Genomic DNA, 15,929 nt, shown 5'->3' with positions numbered 1-15,929 from the left:
AAATAAGCGATTTATTTTCCCCCAAGATCCAAACTAAATGCACTGAAGAAAAAAACAGGCTGAGCAGGAGGATCAAAATAGGCTTCAACACAGGAAAGAATCGACAATGAACTGACAAGGAACCAAATGGGAAAAGGGTATAGACAGGACCAATCACAGAACAAGATACAGCTGGGGGCTCAACCAATAAACCAATCCACAGCTTTTTTTCTAATCCTAACCAAGTGTTTTCTATGCCTAACCCTAACCGCTCCCTTTTGTTGGCCAAAATAATTCACGTAACGTTGTATTTGGTGTGTTGTCGCACTTCCGGTTTGGCGTCTTTTGGCTTCCGGTCCAATCCGGTCCTGCGGTCCGTCTGCATGTTTTTTCATATGAATTTCTGTGCAAACCCTTGGGTAGAATTTGGTATGGACCTGTTCATGACAACAAGTTGATTCTGTTGAGTGCGCGTTTACGGCTTTCAAAGGGAGGACGCAAGGTCGACCACAGATTCATTGATGCAGACACAGGAAAGTTGCTGCAGCATTGCAAACTGCGTCCGAACAGCAAGAACTAATGGAAACTTATGAAGAAGTGAAGCATGCCATAAGTAAAAAAGGAAATATCACCACTATTATTAGACTACAAGGAAAGGGGTGATGGGCAATATCGAACCGACTGAACGTGCAAGTGGTCAAAAAATATACACCTGTCATTTTCATAAATTAACAGGTGAACACGTTACCCTTAAAAGTGAGAAGTGGAAGTTAATGTTACTCTGGAAATTTACCAGGCTAACTGCCAACACTAAGTCACGATGTATGCACAAGAGACATCTCTCTCTTTTTTTTGTTTTTACATGGTATTTTGGGCTGGGATAGCCTCCACACGGCTCTCAACAAAAAACATGTAATAACAATGTTTTTTCCAAGCCACTTGCACTAATATGCACTTGCGGCCGGACTGTGTATCATAACAAACAGCGGAGAAGCTCTGATTACAACAGAACACACACACGTAGGGATTGTGAGTTCATTCTCTGCGCAGGATGCCATTACTCCACTACGTCTTCACATAGAAAACAGCTGTTTGCAGCTATATTAATGTTCTGAATATCGAGTACAGTGCCTTTAATCATTCAACAGAATTCTTTTTTAAAGGAAAAATGTCATAATTCCTCTGTTTCCAGCTCTTCAAACACACACACACACACACACACACACACACACACACACACACACACACACACACACACACACACACACACACACACACACACACACACACACACACACACACACACACACACACACACAACACACGCACACAGAATAGCTATGCAACCCTTCAGCAGATCCCTGAGCTCAACAACATGAGCCACTTAACCATTTTTTTCTTACGTGCTGGCTGTCTCACCGCACACACCTGAGTGGGTTTTTCAGAGGGAGTCAACTTTCACTGCTGAGGAGTGGAGACTGTCAGCGCATTCCTCTTTCACTGAGTGGAAGCAACCGGACTGAATTGAGCACCAGTGGTGAGTCTTTTAAAATTTAATTGAACTAAAAAAAAAATGCAGATTTATCTTCATTCTTTCAGTGCGTTGACATCACAAACTGTCTGATTTATTTAATGCAACTAATACCGTAAGACCCTGATCACATTTTAGCTGCAGTAGCTGATCCCTTCTGAATGAGATACATGCATAGAGGTTAATGACATATAGATTATTCATAATAATTTAGAATACCTTCTAAAACTCACTTTACTGATAAATATTGTTATATTGTGATGTCTTCTCCCCAAATTCAACTTTTATTTACTTGAACTTTATTGAGGATTAAAATCCCATTTTAAGTTGTTTTTTAGTAATGAAAAAAAAACCTCAATAAATCATCAAGGCTACATTTTGGTTAGAAAATTAATAAATAAACATTACTTTTTTCTTTTATCTTTACCTGATAACTTCACAGGGTATCTTTAAGTTATAATATCTAAATTATAAATAGACTACATACATATTGCAGTTTGCCTCTCATTCACACATTGATGTCAGTGAGCTTCCATGCAAGGGGACGATCAGGAGCATCAATTCTTTTTACTAACTAACACAATGAAGCCACTGTGGCAAGTAATTTCATTTAAGATTTTGAAATCATACCATTATCACCAAGAAAAGATAACATACAGTGGAGATCACAATTACAGAACAGTATTAATTCTTGATTTTTCTGAAATACTGTTATTTTTTACTGTTCAGAATTTGACAGAATATCTGCTGTGGATATAACACTGCTGTACTAGCATGTTTTTTAAATAACCAAAGCACTTTTTTGTGAAAAATAAACAGTGAGCAAAATTAGAGAACACTTTCAGGTCCCTCCCAGTTATTTGTGTTAATCTGGCACCTGGTGACAATTTACTTAATTGTTGGACACACCCTATTTATCTGGCAGCTCTCCTGGTTACTCCCTGTCCAGATGAAGGCCAAAGGGATGAAAAGATGAATAAAAAGGCTTGACTTGCCTTTGCTGAGGAGCATGTTGTGTGGACAGAGGAGAACTGGTCCACAGTGACTTCAGTGATGAGAGGATGTTCAGTTTATTTGGGTCTGATGGGAAACATTATGTTCTGCATAGGACTGGGGAAAGACTGAACCCAAAATGTGTAAGCAGGAAGTGTCATGGTTTGGGGGAGGTTTTCTACAGAGTTGGGCCTTTTGTACAGTTTTATGACAGGGTGAATGCAAATGTTTATGTGAACCTCCTTCAGCAACATTCAATACAGTCACTGTCTCCCAATCAGATGCAATTTTCATTCAAGACAATGCCCTCTGTCACACTGAAAAACAGGTGAAGCAGTTTCTTGCAGCTAAGAATATTGAAACAATGAAATAGTCAGCCAAGAGTCCAGATCTAAACCCCATAGAGAATCTCTGGAAAATCCTTGGCAACAAAGTAATGTCTAAGAAACCCACTACAGTTACCCAACTGTGGAAGAGACTTAAGAAGAATGGACCAAGATCAAACCAGAGCAGTGTGAAGTAGTACTTGTGTGAAACTAGTGATGGCCTGTGGCTGCAGATGTGCTGAAGTCATTCATAGCAAGGGCCTCTTCACTTCCTATTCATTTTTTAATCCTATAGCCCGATGAAAACATTTAATTCTTCTCTTCTGACACAATGGTTACTGTTCTCTAATTTTGCTATCTGTTTTTTTTTCACAAAATAAAGGTTTTTGTTGAAGTGCCTTGGTTATTTAAAAAAATATGCTCGTAGAGCAGTGGTATAGCCACAGCAGATATTCTATTAAATTTTGAACGATAAAAAATAACAGTATTTCAAAATAAATCAAGTATTTATACTTTGTTACATAATTTGAATCTCCAATGTTTATGCCTTGTGTCTTTGTCTGTCATTGTATGGACACTAATTGACTGTTATTAACTCTTCCAAACATCTGGATCTACTAAACTTCAAGGCAGAAGGCATCAAAGTAAAGCAATGGAAGAGCAGTCTGCAGGCTTTGGCTTGGCCGACTACGCAGTCTTTGCTACCATGTTGTTGGTCTCTATGGCCATCGGACTCTTCCAGGCACTGAAGAAGAGGCCAAGGGACACCACTGCTGATGACTTCTTCACTGGGGGTCGAAGCATGCCGGCAGTGCCTGTTGGGCTGTCGCTCTGTGCCAGTTTTATGTCAGCAGTCCAGGTTCTGGGTGTTCCCACCGAGGCGTCTCGCTATGGCTTTAAATTCCTTTACATGTGCCTTGGACAAAGCATCAACTCTCTACTGACAGCTTACCTCTTCCTGCCAGTTTTCTTCCGACTCGGCATCACCAGCACCAATCAGGTCATACTGAGCTTCCAGTTACCCTGGTTATTGTCATGAATTTAACAGGAGAATAATGTAGAAAAAAAAGGATATATTCCAGTTTCATGTGACCTTGTTGGTAGATTTCTGGCCTAAACTCAGACTTTCTGGGAAAATTCTATAAGGGTTTGATTTGAGGATTTTAACAAACTGAACACTAAATAATTAAGGATTAATATACCCAAAGTAAAAGTAAGTAATTCCTAACAAATCACAGTGTAGAAGGAGGGTCAGGATTTCTCACTCTGATGAAATGCACCTGTGGGTCTGATGGGTGGGATGAATATAAGGGGTGAAGAAAGATGAGAGATGTGTGCAGAGATATTCTACTGTGTTGTAACTCCAGCTGTCTGCCTGTCACAGTATCTGAAGATGAGATTTGGCAGAGGGATGCAGCTGTTGGGGAGTGTCCAGTTTCTGGTGGCGACAGTAAGTCAGACAACACTGTGCTGACTGATACAAGTCAAAGTTACTGTATATTCAGTGTTTTTAAATGGTATGTCACGTGCTTTTTAATGGCATTATGTCAAGATCACAAGTTATTTAACAATAATAAAATAATTAACTTGTGATCTCCACACATCAGCATTAAAGGGGAATTTCTACATTTTTCAGTTACCCCATGTATTCCTTTGTAAGTGATGTCATTTTGACCTGCATCAGTAGCTACACACAAGAGCATGGTAGGATAACGACATCATCATCTTTTGACAATGTAGTAGGACACTTACTGTATAATTACAATCGGAGCCTGTCAGTGGCAAAAACAAGCACTTTTAGTGGACGTATATTGACGGTGCAGAAATCCCACATTTGATTACACTGCGGCTTGGTTTGCAGAGACCAGGCTGCAGAGCTCGCACTCGATACTGGAACAAGTGTAATTCCGGCGTACTCGAATTCAATGTTCTTTTTCGACATGAATATACATCAAATAAGCCATTGAGTTATTTTTTTTTGTTGATCACCTATCAACAGAGAAATCCCGGACAGTTGGACATGGCTAACACTGAATAGCTCTGGGCAGTGCGCTGAACGCATCTAAAAAAAATTCACCACTAATATTGCTCAAAATAGCACCAAACCTTTGCAGTAGCATTATAAGAGTCCCTACTATTGGTCACTGTGTTTGCTGACATCCTTGTGTTTCCTTTCTCTCAGCTGCTTTACACAGGGATTGTCATCTATGCACCTGCTTTGATCCTCAACCAAGGTAGATCAACTGATGCTCCAGTCTGTCCTTACACATTAAAGGAATGTTGTTGTTTTTTTTAACTAATTTGGCATTTCGTTTATAATTCTCTACAATTATTTGATATTTGCATCTCTCACAAATAACATGTATAAGTGTATGTCTAAAGTCACAGATTTCCTGCATGTTTACACCCAACACTAATCCACTAATACATTTGGCAAATACTGTGCTTTTCACTACACCACATATATTTTGAAAGTTTTAGTTAGGCAACACTTTGCAGAGTCAGATTGTTAAACCAAAATATAATAAACTCATAAATTGTGATGTAATTTTATGGATTATGATACCCTGCCATAAAGTAGTTTAAAGTAGCTCAGGACACGAGAACAAATGAATAAACTCTTTATTCCAAAAACAAGGAATACAAACTAAAGACACTGGGAAATTACAGGCTGAGCATGAGGACCTAACATAAGTTTCAACACAGGAAAAAAATGATAACAAACTGACAAGGAACAAAATAGGGTTAGGTATATAAAATATAAAGACAGGACTTATCGCAGAACAAGACATAGCCGGAGTCGGCAGGGAACAGAATACAGAGTGACACACTGGGTTACCAGACAACCAGTACAGGCAACAAAAGGCACGCTGAAGAGGGTAGACACAAAACATGTGTACAAGGGAAGACATACTACAGGAACAGATAAACTGCAAAACAATCCTAAACAGATACAAACTAAACTGAACCTAAACAGCAAAATACACAAAGAACTAAGAAAGTACTAAAACACAGGTGTGGAGGAAAACAAGGCATGACACAGAAAAGTGATTTTCACAATAAAACAGGCAGCAAACTAAACCAAAATGACATATATATCATATATTATTCTGAAATGCGATATTCTGCAAAATGGGTACAAACTTTTCTACTTTAAATATATTTTGACGCCAATACTGTTTTGGTTGATTAGATGTGCTTTGAAATTGAAAACTTCACTAGTCAAGTCTCCCAGTATCGACTGCATTGACATTGTAGTGAATGCTGTTCAAACACTAGTAATGATTAGTCATTTTCTATAATTTAACACTAAGTTAGGCTTAATTAAAGAATATAACATAGTGACACATTAACACTGTAGTTTTCTTTTTTCAGCTACCGGACTTAATATGTGGTTGTCTTTGTTTTCTACTGGGATCATTTGCACCCTGTACACCACACTGGTAAGGAATGTTTTTTTTTTCTTTCTCAAACCAGCAAGGCACATCTGTCCTAAGCAGACAGGAATAGTTTCTGTTGACACCTCTCCACTTCCTCCCACTATACAAAGTAAAGTGAAGCCAAAATATCCTGGAAACTGACGCTGCCATCTTGTACGTCTGGCAGTAGTGATGATTGGTATGACTGATTTATGGCCTATTCTGAAGCCAGCCACCAGGTAATAAATTAAGTGTTTGGCTACACTTTGCTGTCAAGCCATACAATCTATGGTTGAGACTTAAAGTGTAACTCCGGCTTCAAACGAAACCACTGTATTTTTGGCATGAATATACATCACATAAGCCATCAAGACAGTTGTTTTTGTTGATCACCTATTAACAGAGGCCCGGGCAGTCACTAGCCAGACATGGCTAACACTACGTAGCTTGGGGCGGACCGCTAAACCATCCAAAACGACTTTTTAACCACTAATACGACTCAAAATAGCACCAAACCTCTGCAGTAGCATTATAACAGTCCCTGCACATAAAAAGAAGCACCAGCAACATAGTTAGAGAACCCAGAGCTTTTTTAAAAAAAGAGCGTTTTACAATGCTAGAAGACTTAGCAGCCGAGTGCGTCCATATTGACGGGCAGCCTATTACTGAGTTCAGTTCTATTGAACTTCGATAGAACTGAATTCCAGTGCATTCGGTAATCGACTTGTTTGGGCTGCTTGTCAATATGGACCAGCTGCCTGCTAAGGCTTGTAGCAAAACTGTCTCAATGGCTTATTTACATTCATGCCAAAAAAAGACTGTGGGTTCGTTGTAAGACGGAGTTACACTTTAAATGTGCATCCAGAAATGTACATATACTGGCAGGGGTCCTGTCATTTTAAAATGGGGTACACACTTACAATGTTTTTGTCACTCTAGCCATTGAAGATTTAGCAGCACATATCAGTAGTGCAGTTAATGTTTCTGTCTTCCTAGCAATGCCGCAGACAGGTGGTGTTTGCTTGGCCCAGTAGTAGGAGGGTACCCAGGTTTCTTCTCCTGTGAATAGAATTCAGTCTGTAGAGAATTGTATTCCAGCGTTAGTTGGGAAGACGTCAATATGTTCCATCCAAAGAGCTTGTTGACTTGTTGAATGGTTGAACTGTTTATGAATGTCTGGGTCAGCCAATTTTTTTTAACTTTCCAAAACCAATTCAACAAGCATGACTATTTCTATTTGTTGAAGGCGAAAAAAACACCTTCAGCAAATAGAAGAAGTCATGCATCAGCAGAACATATTGGTGTCTTTCCAATTAACTCTAGGCAGTGTTTTAACATCTCTCTGAAGAACACCTAGATTTTAATGTAGACACTGGAACTAGTAGAACAACATAAGCAGGAAAATATCTTGCCCTTAATTTGGGTTTTGTAAGTAAGTCTCAGATGTTGTGGTGTGTTTTTCTGTCTGTCTTTTCCATCAACCGTCTGTAACAGGGTGGAATGAAAGCTGTGATCTGGACTGATGTGTTCCAGATTATTGTTATGTTGGCCGGCTTTGTGGCCATTTTCATCCATGGCACAGTTCTGGTTGGTGGTCCTGCAGTGGTGCTGGAGATAGCCTCAAATGGATCGCGCATTAATTTTAATGAGTAAAAACACCATTTATTTTTTTCCATCTATTTCAACACATACATATTGTGATAACTCAACACTATTGTGAGAGCAAAAAAAGATACTCACATCATCGAATCTCATAATAGTCCTACTACAGTTTATTCACAGTAATATCAAGTACATTTTAATGATAATGCATCAATTTAAGATTGGATAAGGATGATGTGAAAAATGTAAATAAAGTAAATAGTTAATTGGTGTTAGTAGTATTGTTAGTGGTAAGTTAAAAGGGCCCGCACATCCAAAAAGATAAGTACTGGGTGCCTGACAACACAGCAAGGCAAGAATAAATGGTCAGTCCAGGCACCAGAATCAGCTCCAAATAGCATTTAATGTACCATATAACATTTTGGGCCCCAGCCCTTCATCAGACATGAAACAGAGTGGGGAGACACACCTCCTTAAAAGCACCCGTGACAAGTCATGTGATCAATACTCTCAAAACGGAAATACAGATTGACCGTACAAATATAAGTATACAAATATACATTACATACACAAGCACATATAAAAATGCACTCCAAAATTTATCCCACTCAGAAATTTTAAGTACAAAAGTAATTTAAAGTGTATGAATCATATAGGTAAGAGAAGGCCTACAGGGCCTATAGCATAACCTAAATAACTTGGATATACTGTCATAACAAATTGCAATATCAAGGAGAGACATCTTAGTATAGGGGGTCCCCCACCATAAAATAGTAGATGAAAAGTAATTAAATATTAGACAAATATCACAGAGGTGTGTTACACAAGTTTAGGGTAACGTTCTGGACAACGTCCCCGTAGCAATAAAAAAAGACAAGAATCTAATAACCTATCAGACCAACAGGTGGGGGAAAATGTCCACACACAAGAGACACACATCCAAATTGAGCAAAAGAGTAAAATACACAGACATCTCAAAATCTTAAAACAGTCTCTCTTTAGCTTTCAACCACATTCCCATCACCTTCTTCGGTGAACAGAGTCTGTTCTGAAGTCCCATACTTACTCAGTCATGACAACTGAGCTAAAAAAGTATCAAGAGTTAAGACATTAATACACTTAAACTGTGTTGTTATAATGGAAAGAAGAGTGTCACTGATCTGTTCGATACAATTTGCCACCAGTTTTAACGTTGACCCGCGGAAGCGCTATACCTTCTGGAGCCTGTCTGTTGGAGGTGCATTTGTTTGGTTGTCAATGTACGGCGTAAACCAAGCTCAGGTCCAGCGCTACATCTCCTGCAGAACAGAAAGGGATGCCCAGTGGTGAGTGGAGACCTGTTTGTCATTCACATAAAGATCTGGAACAGATAGTTTTGGGAACTAAATTTAGGTTGAGTTAATCTTTTGATTAAATCAATTATATTTCTAACCGCTGACTCCAGCTCCATCTGAACGCTGATCTCCCCTCAAATACACAAGGAAATCTTTGTTTTTCCATCAAGCATTCCCAATTACTTTTATTCCCAATTAGGATTTTCATCCCCTGTTATTTCTTTAATTATTTTTTTTTAATATTAAATTAGATGAGTCAAATTGTGGTTACTGATGTGTGGCAGCAGTCTGCAAACAACAATTCTGTTGCTGGTACAGCTTCAATGAATGACTGAAATATCTAATAGCTGTTGGATGGACTGCCTTGAAATGTTCTACAGACATTCATGGCCCCTAGAGTATTAACGGCCCTTATGTTTATTGTAAGGAATATTAGTGGCATCTAAGCATGTCTCACCATACTGTTTGGTGTTTAGTTCAATTCCCCAAACGTCACATACAATATTTATGTTAATAAATGTTTTTTTTACTTTTATTTTCTAAAAGGGAAACATATTTTTGGCATAAATATTGTATTTGATTAAATATTCTAATAATTAAAAATATAATTCAGTAATTTTTGATGGATGCAGGGGGTCCCAGTGTCGTTATGGGTGTGGGTGACCATGCAAACCTGGACACACACACTTAAACATTTCACTACTTGTTATACCTAATTGTGTATGTGACCAGTAAACTTGAATTGAATTGAACTGAATTAAAATCAATTAAATTACATAACAGACATGTTGCATGCAGCCTAATTCACTTATGGGTTTCAACTCAGAGTTACAACTAGATTAAATCAAATTTCCTCACCAATGTTTATAAATAGTAGGTGGAACTTTAACAGCTGTATTGATGTTGCAGAGCAGAATTTCTTTGTTTACACATGAGTTAGCCTACCGAATTCAGGGACATGGAAATCTCCTGTTGAAAACATTTAATGTTGAGAGTCGCATCTTTAATTTACACACAAGGCAGCAATTATCTGCAAGTATCTGATTGGTGAAAGGTGAGAAGCAGTAGTTAAAACAACTATCAACAACTGTCACCGTAATGATGTTTGGTTTGGATTGCAGGGCGCTGTTTGTGAACCAAGTGGGTCTTTGCCTCATTGTGAGCAGTGCAGGAACCTGCGGCATTGTCATGTTTGCTTATTACATCAACTGTGATCCGCTGAAGTCTGGGAGGATTTCTGCTTCCGATCTGGTATTCAAGACACTCATATTGATCCATGAGCATGATGCTGTGTACTGTATAGTTACTGGAATATACTGAAAAGCTGCTGAAAGAGAAACATCTGTACCTCTAAGATTTTCTTTGCCAAACACTTCATCCATCATCCATCATTTTAATTTGTGAAGTCACAAGCTACATAATGTGCTACTTACATTTTATTGGTTGGTGATTCAAGACGGAAAGAAAATAATTTGTTTACAAAATAAATTAGATTTTATTTAATGAGGAACACCTTAAAATCATATATTTCATATAACACATATATTTATTTTTTCACTATTTCACTATTTCCCTGTTTCTCTCTCTCTCTCTCCCTCTCTCTCTCTCTCTCTCTCTCTCTCTCTCTCTCTCTCTCTCTCTCTCTCTCTCTGATGAAGTATATGCCATACTTTGTGTTGGACATATTCAAAAATCAGCCCGGTTTTCCAGGTCTTTTCCTTGCCTGTGCATACAGCGGGACTCTGAGGTATTTTAATCTTGGTTTCTCTGAACTATCTAACCATAACATGATCGAAATTAGTAGGTACATTTTCTCAGGTACTGTATTTAAGTATAATTTCTAGATGCTTCTATTTGAGTATTTCCTACAGAGAAAAATATTTTGTACTCCATAACATTTATTAGAAAACTACCTGTTGAACAAGTACTTTTACTTTTGATACTTTAAATGCTAATAGTTGTGTGTATATTTTCACAGTGTTGATTTGGTACTTTTATTTATGCAAACAACATGAGTAATTATTCTACCACTGCAGGGAACTACTTGCAGCCCATTAAAGCCACAATGTGTAGAGTTTGGATATTTTTAAATGTGACGGCCTCTACTTGTAGTATAAGAAATGTTGTGGCTGTGTGTTGTGTTGTCTTATTGGCTGTATACTATTGAAACAGTGTCAAGTCAATTTTATTTATATAGTTTTTAAATCACAACAAAGGTTATTTCATGGCACTTTTCATATAGAGCAGGTCTAAACTATACTCTTTAATTTACAGAGAACCAACCTTCTCCCATGAGCATCATCATAACAGTCAAATATATCAGTACATTTTTCTTTAGAGCTTTTAAAGTAATTCTCTTTGTAGTTTTAAGATGGCAACACACCTTAATGACAAATATTTGAGCATACCGCCATCCTTGGTGGTTGTGATGTCACAAAAAAGAGTAATAATAACGTACAAACATGGGCAGTGAGCTGCTGATATGTGATAACCGGTGACCGCATGTGTTTTTTACAGCACAGCCTCCACAAGTATTAATGCAATGGCTGCAGTAACAATGGAGGATTTACTGCGACCTCATCTGCTCCACATGACCCAGAAGAAGTTGATACTCATTTCGAAAGGACTGTGTAGGTAGATTCTCACCAAAAACATCCACTTAATTGAGTTATATTTGTATGTATTCTTAAAAAAACAGACAGTCATGATATAAGGCAGGCAACACCCTTGATTAACACTGGAACCAACTGTTAACCAACTGAGTACAAATCATATTTTATCATCATTTCATCATATTTCATATTTGACATCGACCCAGTCGTGGATGATACCACTTCTTGTTGTTATATGTTGGAACTTTTGTGAATTGTCTTCTCTTTTTTTTCTCTAAGCGCTCCTGTATGGAGTTAGTTGTATTACTGTAGCTGCTCTCTCCTCACTCCTAGACTGGGGAGTTCTTCAGGTATACTACCTAGATATTATTATACCACATTATTCCATATATGACTATTTTAGGCAATAGGTCTAAACTGAGTGTAACATTTTCTTTGTATTTTAATGTCTCAGTGATGTGTTTGGTGCTTTTCCAGAAGTGTCTTTGTCTTCTCTATTCAGGGGTCGTTCACTGTCATGGGTGTGGTCAGCGGCCCATTACTGGGCGTATTCATTTTAGGGATGTTTGTCCCAGCAGCCAACAGGGTGGTGAGTGGCTTGATTTTTCCTCTGTTGTACACTGTGGTTTACTTCTTGATTGTCTTGTCGTATAACATATCACAAAATTTGCAGAAAGAATCTTATGGGTTTCAACTTTATATCGAACATAAAAAGATACCGCCTCTCTTCTACCACTCTGCCAAGTTCGCTTGATTATGATAGTAATGTAGCTAAATATGGCTACCAACGTCGGTTTTAGTGCCCATAGTAAAGCCATAAACTAGGACACGTTTCATTGCATTCAGTTTATTTAGCTGACAGTGTTATCCAAAGCAACTTACAACAATTCAACCATGGAGATGTCATCAAATGTTACATTTCAGAAAAAAAAGTTTGGTTTGTTTGTTTGTTTATTTCAGTCAGGATTTTGTTTAGTGGTAGCTGGCCCCCTCTCGTAGTGAGGGAGTACCTAGCTGTAGCAGAGTGTAGTGGACGGGCTGGGGTGGATGTTTGACCATGTCCTGGATGTTGGATGAACCTAAGTGATTTGCAGCACAGTTGCCAAGTACCAGTGACTTGAATCAGATTTAAGTCACCACTGGTAGCCAGTGCAGGGTGCGGTCTGCCTGGAAGGAAGAGCCTCTCAGTCTTGTACAGATTGACCTTCAGGTGGTGTGTCAAGATCCACTGAGAGATATCAGACAGACATGCAGAGATTTGTCACCAAAGTCTGAGACCATGAAAAGGACAGAATTAGTTGTGTTTCATCTGCATAGCTGTGGTAGACAAAGTAATGTGAGTAATGTCAGTTGTACAGAGAGAAGGAGATGTGACCCAGAACACAACCCTGAGGGTCCCCAGTAGGCAGGCTACCACAAAAGAAAGGAATTCAACACTCGAAATGCAGTAAAAACTCCCACACTGAGCTGAAAGGAAACGGGCCGCCCCTCCAAGGCAATGGTAGGGGAAACACTGCATTTGTAAACATTATCTTAGCATATCCTTGAGACAACTTTCAGAGCACTTGGTGTTGGCGAAGGGCACATGTTATTTTTCCATGTGAAATGTCACCTATTGTCTCAAATTGGCCTACGTCCTTTGTTAAAAGTTGTACTTCCTCTTTCAGGGGGCGTTCTCAGGAATCTTGGTGGGCTTCCTTGTCTCACTGTGGTTGGCTGTTGGTTCAACTCTTTACCCACCAAGTGAGGAGACCATGGGTGTCCTGCCCAGCTATGCAGGCGTGTGTGGACCTGGCAACAACACACTAAACAGCAGCACTCACCAGAACCAGCACTCCATCTACACCCCGCTTCATCCTGATGACCAGGGGTCAGTGCAGGCTATCCTGACTTAAAAATGGTTGTATAGGTCAATTTTTCAAGGATTCATATTTCTGTTTGTTGTTGGAAACCTCTTGTGGCTGTTGTTGTTATTGTGGGAGCAAACCAAGGAACAAACAAGGAATTGAGGTGACCGGATAGCAGCCCTAAAGTTTGCGTAGGAAGCACGGCTTCTGGGTTATAAGGCTTACTGAATATGAGCAGTATTGTTTCTCGCTGTTTGACCTATAGACTTTAGATTGAAGGGAAGTTTTAGAATAATAAAAACTCCATGGATTAAACATTCATAATGGATTTTCGGCACGTGGTTTACATTGATTAAAGATGGATATTAGCTAATCAGAAATAATTATATTTGAATGAACTCTTTCTTTTCTAAAACTAGCGGCCTGCTTAACTTCTACTCTGTGTCCTACCTCTACTTCGGTGCCATGGCAACTAGTTCTGTCGTGCTAGTTGGGCTGATGGTGAGCTATGCAACAGGTAAGTAGATACCAAGACATTAGTAAAAACTGCTGACACACGATGACACATTTTTACCTTCCAACACAAGTCGCTGTGCAATCAAAGCTTCTATTGTTCTGTTTTTTATAATACTTATCAGAGGGATGTGATTCCACTCTGCTGTCATTTTGGTCTGTTGGGATTTATTGGTGTATTATTTTCTTTTCTTAAATGTTTATTTATATAGGTACAAGTATGTAACATAAATCAGTGTCACACACACATGACATGACACTTATAACTCATCAACAGTACAAAACACAAATTCAACAAGTAAAAATACAGAAAAAGCAATATAAGACACAAACTTATACAATAAAGCACCACAAAAAAGCACCAGATCGTTCATGACAACATGTCTGATCTTCGATAGCGGATGAAACTGTTTTTTTCTGTCTACACACAGGACCAACAAGGAGGAATCATATTAAAGAGGGTTTGTTATGGTGGGATCTGAATAAAAAGCAAGTGGAGATCCCATCAGAGAGCAGGGTAAGTGTATTGTATACTTTATCACAAGTTTATGACTTTGGTGCCTGTTGTTTTACTTGTGTAGATGCACCTACAGAATGTAGACACATAAAAGAAAGTGTGACAGGATGACTCCTGTATGGAGCGTGTGCATGCTTTCACCTGGGTCTTAATGAAGGGATTTGATTCAAAAAAGTTATAACAACTTTATTAGACTGGAACAATGCCCAGAATGGTTCCCTGTTCTGCACAATGCATGCTGGGATACGCTACACAGCTGCCTGTGAGCATGAATAGCACACGTAAAGAAATGATTTAATAGATTATTACTTAACAGAAGAACTTATACATGTATGCAGTTCACAGTTGAAAACATACTTGTGGTATGAATGTGAAACTCTAAACTCTCTAAATCAATATCATTTTCAGGGAGTGTGCACCTGTGTATTACTGTTCAGTATGTGTGTGTCAGAGTATCTTGGTCTCCATCAGTTTCATTTACTATCATTGTAAAACCAGAATCTTGTTTTTTTTGCAGGGAGACAAGGAGAAAGACAAACCCCTGCTTGTGACCTTGAGAGATCTGCATAAAGAAGACACAAATGAAAAAGAAGGAGAAACAAAAGACGTTTGCAATATAAAATCACGACTCAGAGTTTAAGTTTCTTTTGTCAAACGGCACTAATGATAGTGACAATTCCTTTCCAGTGGCAGTAAGCCTTTCTCAGTTCAACTCTTATTTCCTAAAGTTTTGGTGTCTTTCTAAGTCTGCTCCACATTTGGATCTACATTTAGTTAAATAAATAATATTAAAAAATAAAAACAACTCTATCCCTTAAAATATGATTGAATAATGAAGGCCTTTATTATTGTGCCAAGGAAGGTATAAACTAATGAAAAAACCCTCAGGTATTATTCGAATTTCTGTAACGTTGAGAGACTCTTTCATCAAGACATTCATTCTGGTATGTCCCATTATCTGTAGCATTGCACACCTGCACGTCAACCAGTGTTAATGGATATGTGACAGGCGGCCTGACGTCAACTGTGCGCTTTAACAGTAATTCAACTCATGTTCAAGTTCATGTCTTTTTATTAAGTTAGTCTTTTTGTTTTCTTTTTTCTTGTATGACTCCTATAAAGAAGATATCCTTGCCTGTTTTGGCTTCTCTTGTAAGTGTGAACAGCAGATAAATATTGTAAATCTATCAAAGTCTTTTACAATAGGTCTTTTAAAAATGCTAACTAGTTCATGAGTCACCGCACAGTTGGCATCA

The 15,929-nt window shown here is 38.4% G+C and overlaps 1 protein-coding gene across 1 annotated transcript; it reads left to right on the top strand.

The window, feature by feature from the left end:
- Positions 1-3,481: 3,481 nt before the first annotated feature.
- On the top strand, positions 3,482-15,313 carry slc5a5 (solute carrier family 5 member 5; the record flags this gene model as incomplete). The annotated part of the gene is made up of 15 exons (XM_083911439.1): positions 3,482-3,829; positions 4,214-4,279; positions 5,012-5,063; positions 6,205-6,272; positions 7,743-7,897; positions 9,035-9,175; positions 10,306-10,435; positions 10,843-10,931; positions 11,702-11,814; positions 12,076-12,146; positions 12,299-12,385; positions 13,464-13,666; positions 14,063-14,160; positions 14,588-14,673; positions 15,191-15,313. 15 exons carry the CDS (start codon positions 3,482-3,484, stop codon positions 15,311-15,313), a joined length of 1,830 nt encoding a protein of 609 aa, XP_083767565.1.
- Between the last annotated feature and the right edge of the window lie 616 nt (positions 15,314-15,929).

Source organism: Echiichthys vipera (genome assembly GCF_963691815.1).
Source record: "Echiichthys vipera genome assembly, chromosome: 3".
Lineage (NCBI taxonomy): Eukaryota > Metazoa > Chordata > Actinopteri > Perciformes > Trachinidae > Echiichthys > Echiichthys vipera.
This window is presented reverse-complemented; position numbering and strand designations above follow the sequence as displayed.